Below are 15,571 nucleotides of genomic sequence, written 5' to 3'. Positions count from 1 at the left end.
GGACCTGCCTTGCAGAAAAAACATGAAAAATGGTGAAATCCCATGAAGTGGGGGGGGGGGGTGTCTAACTGGTGGCCCACCCACTACAAAGTGATTTCTAGTGGCCTGTGAAACCCAGACCCTCCAAGTGTTCCTATTTTCCAGGGACGTTCCTGATTTAGAGAAGCTGATTCGATCCTGGAATGTCCCAATTTTCCTTAGGATGTCCCTATTTTCATTGGAGAAATATTGGAGGGTATGGAGTTATCCAACCCCCAAGTCACCTGAAGGCAATCCTGTAGGGAAGGTGTTTTTTGTGTTTAACGTTTTCTTATGTTTTTATATATGTTGGAAGCTGCCCAGAGTGGCTGGGGCGACTCAGTAAGATGTGTAAATAGTAAATAGTAAATAGTAAAATTATCATTGTGGAATGGGACGTCCCAATTTTCTTCGGAGAAATGTTGAAGGGTATGGACCCCCCCCTCCCAATTTGGTTGTAGTTAAAAAATAAAAACAAATTGCCCAGAAAGTAGCAGAGTTGAGTGTCACTGCTGCAGAGAGGTCTCAGCCAATCTGATAAGCAAGGGAAGGGACTTATGTCCCTTCTTTTTAAAATAGGCATTTTCCTTCCACATGTACCCCATGTCCCCCCCTCCAGATCAGCTCTTGGGAGTCAAGAGAACACCTAGAACATTGTGTATGGGGGAGGAGAGGGGAGATATTTCCATTTAGGGGAAAAATTCAATCTGAAGATGTTTGTGCTGATGGAATGATCACCTTGACACATACCCAATTCTACCCATTGTGGTTCACCTCTTCAGGGCAGTGCTGAGCTAGAATAACTACTCAGGTGCTACTCAAGCAAAAATGCTGCTGAGTAAGTATGCTTATGAGGGATGCGGGTGGTGCTGTGGTGTAAGCCACTGAGCCTTGGGATTGCCGATCGGAAGGTCGCCGGTTCGAATCCCTGCGATGGGGTGAGCTCCTGTTGCTCGGTCCCTGCTCCTGCCAACCTAGCAGTTCGAAAGCACGTCAAAGTGCAAGTAGATAAATAGGTACCGCTCCGGCGGGAAGGTAAATTGTGTTTCTGTGCGCTGCTCTGGTTTTGCCAGAAGCAGCTTAGTCATGCTGGCCACATGGCCCAGAAAAACTGTCTGCGGACTAACGTCGGCTCCCTCGGCCAGTAAAGCGAGATGAACAACCCCAGAGTCGTTTGCGACTGGACTTGACTGTCAGGGGTCCTTTACCTTTAAAGTATGCTTATGAACAGTGCTTTGTTTCTATAAAAAAATGTTCAAAGGTACTCTCACTTTCCTACTCATATTGAAATACTGTCCCACAATGAGGCCAAACTTAGATTCACAAAATGTTTAGGGGTATGCATACTCCTGCGTCCCCCAGGGGGGGAAAAAGCACTGCTTATGAGTTTCCTGGAGAGTTTCCTGCATGGACAAACCCTAGGAGTTTTGTACTGACTTAACTGTATTTTGGGTTCAAAGCTTGATGTTTACTGGTCAAATTTTTGCTAAGATTAACAAGTTCGAAACAGGCTTTCAGGCTCCTGGCCAAGTTGTTCCACGTTGAGGCAGAAGGATCCCACTCAGAAGAATCAGCAGAAACAGAAGTGATAAGACATAGCTGCCACGTCTCCCGTTTTTCGCGGGAAACCCCCATTTTTAAAGCTGTTTCCCGCTCTTCTCCTGTATGGCGAAATACCCCGTATTTTCCCCAGATTTTCAAAGCAACTCCCTGCCGGCCAGGGAGGCTCCTTCTGCGCATGTCTGGAGTCTCTGGACATGCACAGAACTTTACGTAGCCAGAAAGCCCTACCCACAACAAAGATGGAGGCTCCGTCGCCTCCCCTTCCTCGGAGAAGCAACTACAGTATACAAAACTTCCAACCCCCTGCCCATGACAAAAATGGTGGGTTCACGCTTCCGTTGCTAATCCCTCCAGGGATGTGGTGACGCGAGCGCCCTTCTCAAAGATGGAGGCCGCTGTATTTCAAAATACGGGAGAAGAGCGGGAAACAGCTTTAAAAACGGGGGGGGGGGGGATGAGAGACTTGGCAGCTATGGGTGGGAACTGCCACTCCTTTTAGTTCTGACTTGCCCTGTTGGCTTCAAACCAGCTAACAGCAGTTCCAGAAAATCGGTTTTAACAGCTGCTGCTGACAATAGGTTTCTTTAAACAGAGACTCTCCTGTGCATGAGTAGGTTAGGTTCTGCTACTTAGCCATTTTTTATGGAGCTGATTTTGGGCACCTATGCACTCGCCATATTTTGTGAGACTTGCATTGGCTGCCTCCAAAATACCAAGATCTTTCATTACTTTTTAAATCTCATTGTCTTTTGCATTCCTCCCTTGAGAGGCTCCATAAAATTATAAAAACCAATGCTCTTTTCAACTTTCCGCAGGCATTTTCCTGCCACTATAACACTTTTAATTTTCTTTTACTATAATACCTACTTTGCTTCAAGTAAACCTGTTATTTGTTAGTCTCAAACTCAGCAGGCTGGGGGGTGACATTAAAGGCTGGAGGGAGCTTCAGTTGGAAACTGTTGCTGGCGAGAATGAGGAAACGGGGGGGGGGGGGGAGGGGAGGAAGAGGAGAAAAATAGCAGGAACCAATTGCTTTGAATACTCTTTCTGTTTTGCTTCTTGTGGGCTTGGTCAGCAGCAGATATTTTTCCTGCACTGCAGAACATAGCTGCTAGATTGATTCTGCCAGAAGGTAAAAAGAATACTATAATATATTGGGGGAGGGAGAAATATTGGGAGGGGGAGGAAAGGGAGATGGGAGGGAGATTGGGGAAAGGAGGAGGGGAGGAGGAAGGGTGAGAGGGTGAGATTGGGAGAGGGAGATTGGGGGAAGGAGGAGGGGAGGAGGAAAGGGTGAGATGGGGAGAGGGAGATTGAGGAAAGGAGGAGGGGAGGAGGAAAGGGGAGAGGGTGAGATGGGGAGAGGGAGATTGGGGAAAGGAGGAGGGGAGGAGGAAAGGGGAGAGGGTGAGATGGGGAGAGGGAGATTGGGGGAAGGAGGAGGGGAGGAGGAAAGGGGAGAGGGCGAGATGGGGAGAGGGAGATTGGGGAAAGGAGGAAGGGAGGAGGAAAGGGGAGAGGGTGAGATGGGGAGAGGGAGATTGGGGAAAGGAGGAGGGGAGGAGGAAAGGGTGAGATGGGGAGAGGGAGATTGGGGAAAGGAGGAGGGGAGGAGGAAAGGGTGAGATGGGGAGAGGGAGATTGGGGAAAGGAGGAGGGGAGGAGGAAAGGGGAGAGGGTGAGATGGGGAGAGGGAGATTGGGGGAAGGAGGAGGGGAGGAGGAAAGGGTGAGATGGGGAGAGGGAGATTGGGGAAAGGAGGAGGGGAGGAGGAAAGGGGAGAGGGTGAGATGGGGAGATGGGGAGAGGGAGATTGGGGAAAGGAGGAGGGGAGGAGGAAAGGGGAGAGGGTGAGATGGGGAGAGGGAGATTGGGGAAAGGAGGAGGGGAGGAGGAAAGGGGAGAGGGTGAGATGGGGAGAGGGAGTTTGGGGAAAGGAGGAAGGGAGGAGGAAAGGGGGAGAGGGTGAGATGGGGAGAGGGAGATTGGGGGAAAGGAGGAGGGGAGGAGGAAAGGGTGAGATGGGGAGAGGGAGATTGGGGAAAGGAGGAGGGAGGGGAGGAGGAAGGGTGAGAGGGTGAGATGGGGAGAGGGAGATTGGGGAAAGGAGGAGGGGAGGAGGAAAGGGGAGAGGGTGAGATGGGGAGAGGGAGATTGGGGAAAGAAGGAGGGGAGGAGGAAAGGGGAGAGGGTGAGATGGGGAGAGGGAGATTGGGGAATGGAGGAGGGGAGGAGGAAGAGTTGATGGCAGAAGAAAAAACATTTCTAAAATAATAGAAGGACGGCTTTGTTTGATTGGGGAAACTCCTAGACTACATTTGGGGGTCGTGAGGGGGGGGGGAGAATGTTCCCTTGTGCAAGGAGAAATCCTTGTGCTGACAGAACGTTCTCCTAACACTGCTAGGAATACAGCCCAAAGTTCTCACCCCCTCGTTCAATATAATAGGGAATCTAAAAATGGCTATACTGTTGTTCAGACTTCAGAGAAAAGTGGAAGAAATTTGCAGAAATATGAGCCTCCCTGGATTAAGCCTGCCAAATTTTAGGCAGATCCATTCAGAGTTTTTATTTGTGCCAGACACCTTTATTAAAGTGGGTCAGACCTCACCTGGAGTACTGTACTTTCTGGGCAAAGCAGTGGGGTCCCTGTGGAATGCCCTCCCACTAGAGGTCAAAGAGAACAACAATTACCAGACCTTTAGAAGGCATCTCAAGGCAGCCCTGTTTAGGGAAGCTTTTAATGTTTGTTGGATTTCTGTATTTTAGAATTTCTGTTTTCTTGGAAGCCGCCCAGAGTGGCTGGGGGAACCCGGCCAGATGGGCGGGGTATAAATAATAAATTATTATTATTATTATTATTATTATTGGGTGGGATCGTTAGATGGCCATGACTGTGATTGGGTTCTTCTGAGTTGTTGGGGAGATTTCAATGTTGCCAGTTTTGATGGACAACCCAGTGGCTATTCATTCTCTTCATGCAGTGTTGAGAAAAGTGGAAGAAATATGCAGATCCATTCAGAGGTTTTTGTGCCAGTCACCTTTATTAAAATGGATCAGACCTCACCTGGAGTGCTGTGTCCATTTCTGGGCAACACCATTTAAGGAAGATGTTGACAAGCTGGAACGTGTCCAGAGGAGAGAGACCTTTATTCATAAGGCTTGGAAACCAAGCTTTATGAGGAGGAGGAGCTGGGTATGTTTAGCCTGGGAAAGAGGAGACTGAGGGGAGAATATGATAGCCCCCTTCAAATATCTCAGGGGCTGCTCTCTTTAACTTTTTCTCAATGCCAGGCCAGTGGGGCGGTCCTATATTTGCATAGTAGTTTCCCAAGTTTAGCGGAGGAGGGTTTTTTTGGGGGGGGGGTAGGCTGCATGCCTGAGACCCTGCTAATTCCTAGATCCAGCAAGGGTTAAAATCTTGGTAATGGACCCTTAAGTATGGGTCAGGAGTGTGGCAGAGTCAAGCTACGAAGGAGATGGAAGAAAGACAGGCTCTGACTCTGAATCTGACAGTCTGCAGGAGGAAGCAGACCCAGCCCCCTCTTTCCTACCAAGAGTTTACAGAGAAAGCTTACAGTTAGTTTCCAAGAAGGTGGCGTAGATGCCAGGCAACCAGACAGGCAGAGGGTTGATAGCTCTTCTCTGCAAAGTGTAGAATTTCCCAACCCTCAATCCCGAAGAGCTGAAATCGTCAGATTGCAAATGAAGTTTAAAAGGGGAAACAGGAGGATGTTGGCAAACTGGAATGTGTGCAGAGGAGAGCGACATTTCTTCATAAGGCTTGGAAACCAAGCTTGAGGAGGAGCAGGAGCTGGGTAGGAGGAGACTGGGGGGTGGGGGTGGGGATATAATACAATAGCCATCTTCAACTATCTCAAGGGCTCAATGCTTTCATTTCATCAAGTAGATGTAGAAACATTTAGACAAAAAGAAGCAATATTTCATATATGAATTTTCCAGCTCTATAAATTAGTATATGTAAGGCCACCATTAGGGCTTTTTGGGGGGGGGGGGGAGACTATATTAGTATGGAAGCGAAACTGCACCTTTTAAAGACTTCAAGAAGAGATAATTCATTTCTCTGCTCTGTAATTTTGTCTCCACAGAGGAATCTTGGGACATTGATGCTATGGCTACAACTGATGTGGTGGTGAATTTTTTTCTGGTAAAAGCACAGAATTGACGCTTCAGACACTGAAGAGGCTTTCCTTTCATTGGGAATAAAAGGAGTCACGAAGACAAATCAGGGAAGAGGAAAACACATTAAGTACTGCTTGGCTCGACAAAGTATCCGATAAAAGCACACAATTAAGTGGTATTTTAAAAGGGTATTTTCTCACCACATCACCTAGCCAAACTGTGCTTGAATCTGCAATTCAGTGATCTGCTTTGAACATATATCAAGAAACTGGAAAACTCAGTGTAACTAGAACTGAGTAGCATTTACTGTGAGGTCTGTGGATCCTCCTGGGAGAAAGAAAAGAGAAAGAAAAGATGGGTTTCCCTGAAATAGAGCTAAAGCTCACTATGAATCCAGATGCAGCAGAGAATGGGGGAAGTTGTGGAAACATAACTACTAGAAGCACCGAAGAAGCAAGAGGAGTCTTCTCTCCGAAACTGAGCCGTTGTCCATACACACCGGTCGCACGGCTTCAATGGCCAGCGGCTCCTCCTGCCGCTATCATTGGCGGAGGCTGTTTTGATGCTCCCCCCCCCCCCCCGGCCAGCTAGAGAGCAAACAGAATTTCTGTGCGATTTTTACATAGCGGTGTTTTGAAGAATGAAAGGAGAGGAGAGAAATCCTACCCCTTTTAGTTCTTGCTTGCCCTGTTGGCTTCATTTTGCTGATGACGGAAAAGGGGTGGAGCAGGAGGAGGGGGAGGAGGAGGAAATAAATAGCAGGAACTAATCTCTTTGAATCCTGTCTAAACATGAGTCTGACCAAGCTGTGGGAGGCAGTGGAAGACAGGAGTGCCTGGCGTGCTCTGGTTCATGGGGTCACGAAGAGTCGGACACGACTAAACGACTAAACAACAATCGCTTTGAAAATTGTTCTGTTCTGCTTCTTGTTGTGTTCCAAGCATCAGATACTTGTTCCTGCACTGCAGAACTTGGCGCTGGATTGATTCAGCCAGGAGGTAAAAAGAAGAATTCTACAATGTATAGGTGGAGGGAGAAATATGGGGAGGGGGAGGAAAGGGAAAGGGTGAGATGGGGGGAGGGAGGTTGGAGAAAGGAGAAGGGGAGGAGGAAGAGTTAATGACTGAAGAAAAACCATTTCTAAAATAATATAAGGATTGCTTTGTTTGATTGAGGGAACTCCTAAAATCCCTTTGGGGGTCTTGAGGAGGAGAGGTGGAGAATGTTCCCTTGTGGCAAGGAGAAATCAATATAATAACAGGGAATCTATACTGTTGTTGAGAATAGTGGAAGAAATTTGCAGAAATATGAGCCTCTCTGGATTAAGCCTGCCGGGCATCTTTATTCAAGTTGGTCAGACCACACCTGGAGTACTGTCTCCATTTCTGGGCAGCACAATTTAAGGAGGATGTTGACAAGCTGGAACATGTGCAGAGGAGAGCGACTTTTCCTCATAAAAGTCTGGGTAAGGAGGAGGAGCTGGGTAAAGAGGAGACTGAGGGGAGATACAATAGCCAACTTCAAATATCTCAAGGGCTCCTCCCTTTCACTTTTTCTCAATGCCTTTGTTTCATCAAGTAGATGTAGAAACATTACTGTAAACATTTAGACTAAAAAGAAGCAATATTTCATATATGAATTTTCCAGCTCTATAAATTATTATATGTAAGACCACCTTTAGGGTTTTTAAAAAGACTTCAAGAAGAGATAATTCATTTCTCTGCGCTGTAACTTTGTCTCCACAGAGAAATCTTGTTGTGGTGAAAATATTTGTAGCAAAAGCAGAGAATTGATACTTCAGACTCTGAAGAGGCTTTTCTTTCACTGGGAATAAAAGCAGTCACAAAGACAATGCAGGGAAATAGAGTGTACATACCGGTATTAAATCCAGCTTGGCTGGACGAAGTATCCGATTAAATCACATAATTAAGTGGTATTTAAAAAGGGTGTTTTCTCACCACATCACCTAGCCAAGCTGCTTGAATCTGCAATCCAGTGATCTGCTTTGAACATATGTCAAGAAACTGGAAAACTCAATATAACTAGAGCTGAGTAGCCTTTCCTGTTGAGGTATGTAGATCCTTCTGAGTGAATGGAAAGATGGGTTTCTCTGAAACTGAAAACACAGAGGAAAAGCTCGCTATGAATCCAGCTGCAGCAGAGAATGGTGGAAGTAATGGAAGCACCAAACATGCAGGAGGAGTCGGCTCTCTGAAACTGGCCTTTTGTCGATATGGTAAGTAATTTCTGATGAGAAAGGCATGAGTTTGTCTCCATCTACTGTCAGAAAAGTTATGGATTTGCTGCTGGGATGAGAGCTGCAAAATGCAGGCCAACTAATCAAATTCATGGAGACTATTTTATTCAGGCAGTTAAAAGCAGTTGGAAAAGGATGGGTATATTGCCACTTTTGTGAAAATTGATTTGACAAGATTGAATGGTTGGAGGGGAGAGATACTTTTACATCGTAGGAAGCGATACCTCTTTCAAACCATGCTTAGCTCCTGTAAACTATTGGCTGTACCCAGTTTTGAATAGTGAGGAAGGCTTCTCAGGCTCTTCTTAGTCCTATCTCAGATGGAACAATCCTTACTCTCACAGGCGTGCATAAGGGGATGGGTGTGAGGCTGCCCTTGAGGAGAGAGATTCCTGGCTGTTCTTGCAGTTCCCCTTCCATGTACACCAAGAATGGAGAGCTTGTGGCTTGCCAAATATTGCTGGATTCCAGCTCCCTCTCATCACTCCCTGCCCGATGGCCAACAATTATTATTATTATTATTATTATTATTATTAGAATTTATATACTTCCCTATACTTCTCAGGGCGGTTCACAGAATAAAATCAAAATATAAAACCAGAAAATACATAATCAAAATAAATAAAAATAATGTTCAGGAGTGACGAGACCTGTAGAACAAAAAAATCTGGAGGACCATATGGCCCCCATTCCTGCTGTTCACAGACCTAGAGAGTCACAGATAAGTGAAGAGACCAGGAATCTGCAAATTCAGGTGCATGGTCCACAGCATTTATTAGCACAGTGGCACTTTCATGCTTTGTTGTTGTTGTTGTTGTTGTTGTTGTTGTTGTTGTTGTTGTTTTATTATGCTTTGTTGTTGTTGTTGTTGTTGTTTTATTAGCACAGTGGCACTTTCATGCTTTGTTGTTGTTGTTGCTGCTGCTGCTGCTGCTGTTGTTGCTGCTGCTGCTGCTGCTGCTGCTGCTGCTGCTATTGTTGTTATATTTATATGTTGCCCATGGCTTGAATGGTAGACCGCACTGATATATATATTGTATTAAATAAATAAAATTCTCAGCAAATCGAGAAGCAAACGATACTATGCTTATCCCCTGGCAGAGAACCTCTGCTCGACTGACTTAAAGCACAATACAACACCACACACTAAAAACCTCCCTGAACGTGGTTGCCTTCAGATGTCTTTTAGAAATCACACAGCTGTTTGTCTGTTTGACTTCTGCTGGGAGGGCACTCCATACAGCAGGTGTGACTACCGAAAAGGCCCTCTGCCTGCTTCCCTGTAACCTCACCTCTCACAGAGGGAAAGTTATACAATAAAGGTATTATTATTATTATTATTATTATTATTATTATTATTATTATTGGTTGCCGCCAACTGGCACCAGAACTTCAGATCTCTCTCTGTCTCTCTGTCTCTACTATTTCTAATGGTGCTTTTTGTTTGATTTTATAAATACTGTTGTGCAGCACCTTGACATTTTATGAGATGGTGGCAGGTAAATACTTTTTTAAAAAAGAAAAGAAAAAGAGAGAGAAATAATTAATTTGTGACTCATTGTGCTGAATACAGCCCACCAACCATGCGCTTCTGTGGTGGGAGGCCAAACCTATGAACTTTATTCTGCCACAGGTGAGCTTGGTTCAGTTTGGTGTGTTATGCAAGCTGGAATGAACACCTTCAACACAGAAGGACTTTGCAAACCCAAGCCTTGGTAAACTTGGAGCCCTCTAGATATTTTGGAGTTTCTAGAAGGACTTGTCTGGAATCGTGCTGAAACCCAGGAAACATTAAAACTTTATTTCCCTCTGTAGGTTTGCGGAACTTTGCAAAGAAGAGAAAAGCTGTTGTTGTAGCATCTGCCAGCATAACAGGGAATGTCATTCTGGTCATTGTCATCATTGTATTATCAGGTGAATGAAGACCTTCATCAATCCATTTTGCTGTAACTTCTGTCAGGTCATCTACAGGCCACCTGCTCTCACAAACCTGCTCTCTTTGGCAGCTATAATAGCTATACAGTGGTACCTCGGTTTATGAACAACCCTGTTAACAAACTATTCGGTTTACGAACTCCGCAAAACTGGAAGTAGTGTTCCGGTTTGCAAACTTTACCTCGGTCTATGAACAGAAGCCGAACTGTGGATGGGCACTGGCAGCGGTAGGCCTCATTAGGGAAAGCGCACCTCAGTTTAAGAACGGACTTGGTTTAAGAACGGACTTCCGGAACGGATAACGTTCGTAAACTGAGGTACCACTGTACTGATATTCACTTGAAGTAGCCTGGGAGCAATTATGGATGGGGCCCCACATTAAGTCAAGTTAGCCTCATGTACTGTTATGGTAGACCAATATGCACACACTGAGGGTTAAATCTCAAATGATTTAAGCAGCCTTCTCCAATCTAGTGCCCTTCTTGCAAGAGCAGCTGGTGTGCTGGGATAATGCCGTCCTCTTTGCAGCAACATTGCTATTGGTTAACGTGTGAGGGTGGTGCAGGGCGGTGGCAAGGGTGGGGGGGCTTGAAACTCCCCCCCAGTAGGAGTGCCAGAATTGCTCCACCAGCACCCACACTGCCCCAACCTTGCAGCCTCCCTGAACCACCACAGTAAGCAGCAGTGATGTCCCCAGGGCTGGTCCTAGGGCTTTTTGCGCCCTAGGCAAAACACCTTTTGGCGCCCCCGGCACATGCGTCATGACGCATTGCTGACGCCCCTGCGTCCCCTCCATAGGCGGGAGGAGCGCAAGCCAAAAGAAGAGCTCAGTGCCCTTCCACCTATGGAGGGGACACTGTGAGCTCCTCAGCGGCTGCAGTGAGCGAGCGGTGGCTGCAGCAGCACCCGTAGCTGAAGCCTTCAGCTATGGGCGCTGCTGCTGCCGCCGCTGCTCGCTCACTTGCTGCAGCTGCTGAGGAGCTCACAGTGTCCCCTCCATAGGTGGGAGGGCGCTGAGCTCTTCTTTTGGCTTGCGCTCCTCCCGCCTATGGAGGGCATGCTGTGAGCTCCTCAGCAGCAGCTGCATTGAGCGAGCAACGACGGCAGCAGCAGCGCCCATAGCTGAAGGCTTCAGCTACAGGCGCTGCCGCCGCTCGCTCGCTCACTGCAGCCCCTGAGGAGCTCACAGTGTCCCCTCCATAGGCGGGAGGAGTGCGAGTGTGCGCTGTGGGAGGGCGCCGGTGGCGCAGGGGTTTTGCGGGGCAGGCTTGCCAGCGCCCCCTCCATTTATGCGCTCTAGGCGACTGCCTAGTTCGCCTATATGGACGCACCGGCCCTGGATGTCCCTTGTCAATAGACTGACTCTACGCCATTTTGGATTGTATTTCTCTGTTAGCCCCGGCCAGTATGGTCAGGGATGATGGGAGTTGTAGTCCAACAACATCTGGATGGTTTTGTGGAAGCAACTTGTTTTAAAAGAATTATAGCACCAGATGAAAAGGCTTGTACAGATCTGTGCATTCGCAAGTGCATAGAACAAGGGTGGGAAAATTGTGGCCCTTCTGATGTAGTGAGACTACAACTTCCATCAATCCTCAGCATTATGCTGGGAAGGGCTGATGGGAATTTATCATGGTGATGGTGATTTCTTGAGTTTATATACCGCCCTATATCCGGAGGTCTCAGATGGGTTCACATAAAAAATAGCAACATATATAATCAGAATAAAACAACAGCCCAACAATACCCCTTCATAAAAGAGCCACATTTTAAAAGGGTATAGGATGTCAAACAGATCAACCAAAGGCCTGGTTAAAAAGAAATGTTTTTGCCTGATGCCTAAAGGTGTATAGTGAAGGCACCAGGCGAACTTCCCTGGGGAGAGCATTCTTGACCCTCCTCCACGAAAATAGCTGTTTACTTGGCCGTTTTCCTGTTGTGAAGGCTGAAATTTCAAATCAGTGGAGGAGGGTCAAGATATTAACTGATATGCATGAAATTTCAGATATACCGGTAGCTATATAATCCCTAGTGTAGTAAAATAAGACCTTTGGAGCAGACATTTTTTTAAAAAAGTTTTTTAGGAACCGCCCTACTGCCTAGTGACTAAATTGCACAATGATGTTATCCACACATCATCTTACTTAAGAATTTGACAGGTCCTCCAGGTTTTCCTGAGTTTCCATATGCTTTCTTATAAATGTTTTCTGTCACATGGCAGCACACAATTCTAATCAAATGCTCCTCTTGGGGAGAGTCAACTGGACCATGGTCAATTGTGGTTTCTTATGAGGAATGAGGTGTAGGGACCTGACTGGCTTTGGATGTGTGGCAGCCATGGAAGAAGTTGCTCCATGTTCTGCAGCCTCTTGGGTTTGTGGGCAGAGATTGGGCCCTAGGTTTGCTGCACTCCTGCCTACTGTAATTTACCAAATCTGTTCCTTATTCAGAGGAAGCACCCTTACCCCATGTCAGACTTTTAGTCCATTTGGCCAGCGTTTTCTCTGGGTGCCCATTGGGTGCCCTCTAGACACTGTTGGTCTACAACTCACACCACCTGAACATCACCTTGGCCCCTGCTGAGTCTACACTGCCTGGCAGTGGCTGTCCAGGGTTCCCAACAGGGATCTCTACCTGGAGAAGGTGGGGGGGTGGAACCTGAAATTGTTTGCACGCAGATCATGCACTCTATAACTTTTGTTCCCTCTTGCTGAGCACTGTCTTCCCAGGCAGCCAGTGTGGTGTCCTCTAGATGTTGTTGGGTTACAAGTCTCATCAGCCCCAGCCGGCTTGTGATCTGACTAGCAGTGGCTCTGAAAGATTGTCAACCTGGAGATGCTGAGTTCTGCATGCAATGTTTTTGTGTTGTATATTTGCAGTAATGTTGTTTTGCTATATAGCTATGAAATTGTTTTTAGGATGCCTGATTTTGAGATGTGTTTCCTTTTTCTTTGTTGTGAGCTACTTTAAGCAGGATTGTTTTTGTGGAAAGGCAGCATATGAATAAAATGATGATGATGAGTGGAGTATGTTGCCTGACCTTAATTTTTGGTAGGGCTATTTCTAACATATAGATAGTGACCTGTCTCACTTTCTGATAACCTTCTTATCACTAGGGAGAAGTGGTGCAGTATTGCCACGCACCCTACCTTCTTCTTCCACTCCAACTGAGTGCTGTCCGGATGGCTGGGTTGGCTACCAAAGGAAATGCTACTATTTTTCAGACAGTGACAGAAACTGGACTTATAGCCAGAATTACTGTGCCTCTTTTAATGCCTCTTTGGTTGTGATTGACTCCCAAGAAGAGATGGTGAGTGGAAAGATACAGAGCACAGTCTGCAGCCCAAAATGGACTTGATTTTCCACTTGGATGAGAATTGAAAATGTATTTTCTCTCTCTCTCTCTCTCTCTCTCTCTCTCTCACACACACACACACACACACACACACACACACACACAAAGTGATGCCTCGCAAGACGAAATTAATTCATTGCGCGGGGCATTTGTCTTGCAAATGTATGAAAGTTTTTCATACATTCTTTTATAACATCATTTAACATTCATATCTTATTCATATTTTAGACTTCCCTCAAGACTTTCAAGTTTCCTACGGTAACTTCTTCTTGTACAGGTGAAACTCGAAAAATTAGAATATTGTCGAAAAGTGCATTTATTTCAGTAATTCAACTTAAAAGGTGAAACCAATATAGGAGATAGACTCATGACATGCAAAGTGAGAGATGTCAAGCCTTTATTTGTTGCAATTGTGATGATTATGGCGTACAGCTGAAGAAAACCCCAAATTCACAATCTCAGAAAATTAGAATAATAAATGAAATCAATAAAACAAGGATTGCAAATAAAACAACATTGGAACTCTGAAAAGCAGAAGCATGCCTATGTACTCAGTACTTGGTTTGGGCCCCTTTTGCAGCAATTACTGCCTCAATGCAGTGTGGCATGGATGCTCAGTCTCATGTCTCTCATCTTTGGCCCAATGTATCATTACCGACTTTACCTCCTCATCTTTCAAATGCCATTCCAACAATATCTTATACATTTCCGATAATATTTTACAACTATTATTCCAAATTTCAACTTCGAATTTTGATTTATTATAATCAAATCCACTTTCTTTCATATTTTCTTTAAACATTTCATTGATTTGACGGTAGCGCAACCAATCATTTACATACTCTTTAACCTCTTCATACGGTTTCATTCTCCATTTATCTCCTTCCTTTATTATCAGCTTTTCATAAGTGATCCAATTTCCACTCATATTAATCCTTTTCACACTTATCGCTTCCAAAGGTGACAACCACCATGGTGTTTTACGTTCTAATAGGTTTTTATACTTATCCCAGACTTCACACAGAGATCTTCGGAATATATGGTTACCAAATCCTTTATGAACCTTTGTTTTGTTATACCATAAATAAGCGTGCCATCCAAACCTATTATCAAAACCTTCTAAATCCAACAAATCCACATTTTAAACAATATCCATTCCTTTAACCAACAAAGGCAGGACATTTCATAATATAATTTCAAGTCTGGCAGGGTGAAGCCTCCTCTTTCTTTAACATCTGTTAATAATTTATATTGAATTCTAGGTTTATTTCCCTGTCAGATATACCTTGAAATTGTCTTTTGCCATTCTTTAAATATTGCTGCCCCTTTGATTATTGGAATTGATTGAAACAAAAATAACGTTTTTGGTAGCACATTCATTTTTATAGCCGAAATTCTGCCCCAAAGGGATAACTTCATTCTCCCCCATATTTCCAGATCTCTTTTTATCCCATTCCATACTGGTGTATAATTATTCTGAAATAAGTCTATATTCTTTGCTGTAAACCAAATTCCTAAATACTTTACTTTTTTAGCCATCTCTATACCAGTCTGTTGTTGCAACTTCTCCATCAAATCTTGATTTATATTTTTAATTAACACTTTAGTCTTCTTTTTATTTAATTTAAATCCTGCGACTTGTCCAAATTGCTCAATCTCTTCCAGCACCTCTATCATACTATCTAATGGGTCCTCCACTGTCAATACCAAATCATCAGCAAGGCTTTAACTTTATGTTCCTTTCAACCAACTGAAATTCCTTTTATTTTCTCATTCTTTCTTACAGATTTTAGATATACTTCCAGAACCGAGATGAATAATAATGGTGATAATGGACATCCCTGTCTTGTCCCTTTCGTAATCTCAATATTTTCTGTAACTACATTATTTAATATCAATTTAGCCTTTTGATTTGAATAAATCACTTTAAATCCAGATATGAACAATTGTCCAACATCCATTAATTCCAAACTCTTTATCATAAAATTCCAAGATATATTATCAAAGGCCTTTTCCATATGAACAATAACTAATACTGCTTGTTTTTTATTCCTGGCAGTCAAATATTCAATAATATTCACCACATTTCGTATATTTTCTTTCATCTGTCGACCAGGTAGAAAACCAGCTTGATCTTTAGGTACTATTTCATTCAATACTTTCTTCAATCTACTAGCCAAAATACAATGGTACCTCGTAAGACGAATGCCTCACGCAACGAAAAACTCGCAAGACGGCAGCGCTTTGTGTTGCACGAGGTGTCTCACAAGATGAAGCTTTCTATGGCCGCGCTCCGCAAGATG

The 15,571-nt window shown here is 44.7% G+C and overlaps 1 protein-coding gene across 5 annotated transcripts in view; it reads left to right on the top strand.

The window, feature by feature from the left end:
• Positions 1-2,588: 2,588 nt before the first annotated feature.
• The window catches only part of LOC148687038 (C-type lectin domain family 2 member B-like), an 18,942-nt gene continuing 5,959 nt past the window's right edge, over positions 2,589-15,571 (top strand). For 2 of the 5 annotated variants that reach the window (XM_088663416.1, XM_088663413.1), the window contains exons 1-5: positions 2,589-2,713; positions 5,688-6,719; positions 7,692-7,957; positions 9,794-9,892; positions 13,030-13,223. In XM_088663416.1, coding sequence (XP_088519542.1) covers positions 7,822-7,957; positions 9,794-9,892; positions 13,030-13,223 — 429 coding nt within the window. In that variant the 5' untranslated portion in view covers positions 2,589-2,713; positions 5,688-6,719; positions 7,692-7,821. Of the gene's footprint in view, positions 2,714-4,571; positions 4,775-5,687; positions 6,720-7,466; positions 7,958-9,793; positions 9,893-13,029; positions 13,224-15,571 lie in introns of those variants that run through there. The other 3 variants (XM_088663417.1, XM_088663415.1, XM_088663414.1) reach the window with 3 other exon arrangements.

The sequence above is a fragment of the Zootoca vivipara genome, chromosome 2 (assembly GCF_965207765.1).
Source record: "Zootoca vivipara chromosome 2, rZooViv2.hap1.1, whole genome shotgun sequence".
In the NCBI taxonomy this organism is placed as follows: domain Eukaryota; kingdom Metazoa; phylum Chordata; class Lepidosauria; order Squamata; family Lacertidae; genus Zootoca; species Zootoca vivipara.
This window is presented reverse-complemented; position numbering and strand designations above follow the sequence as displayed.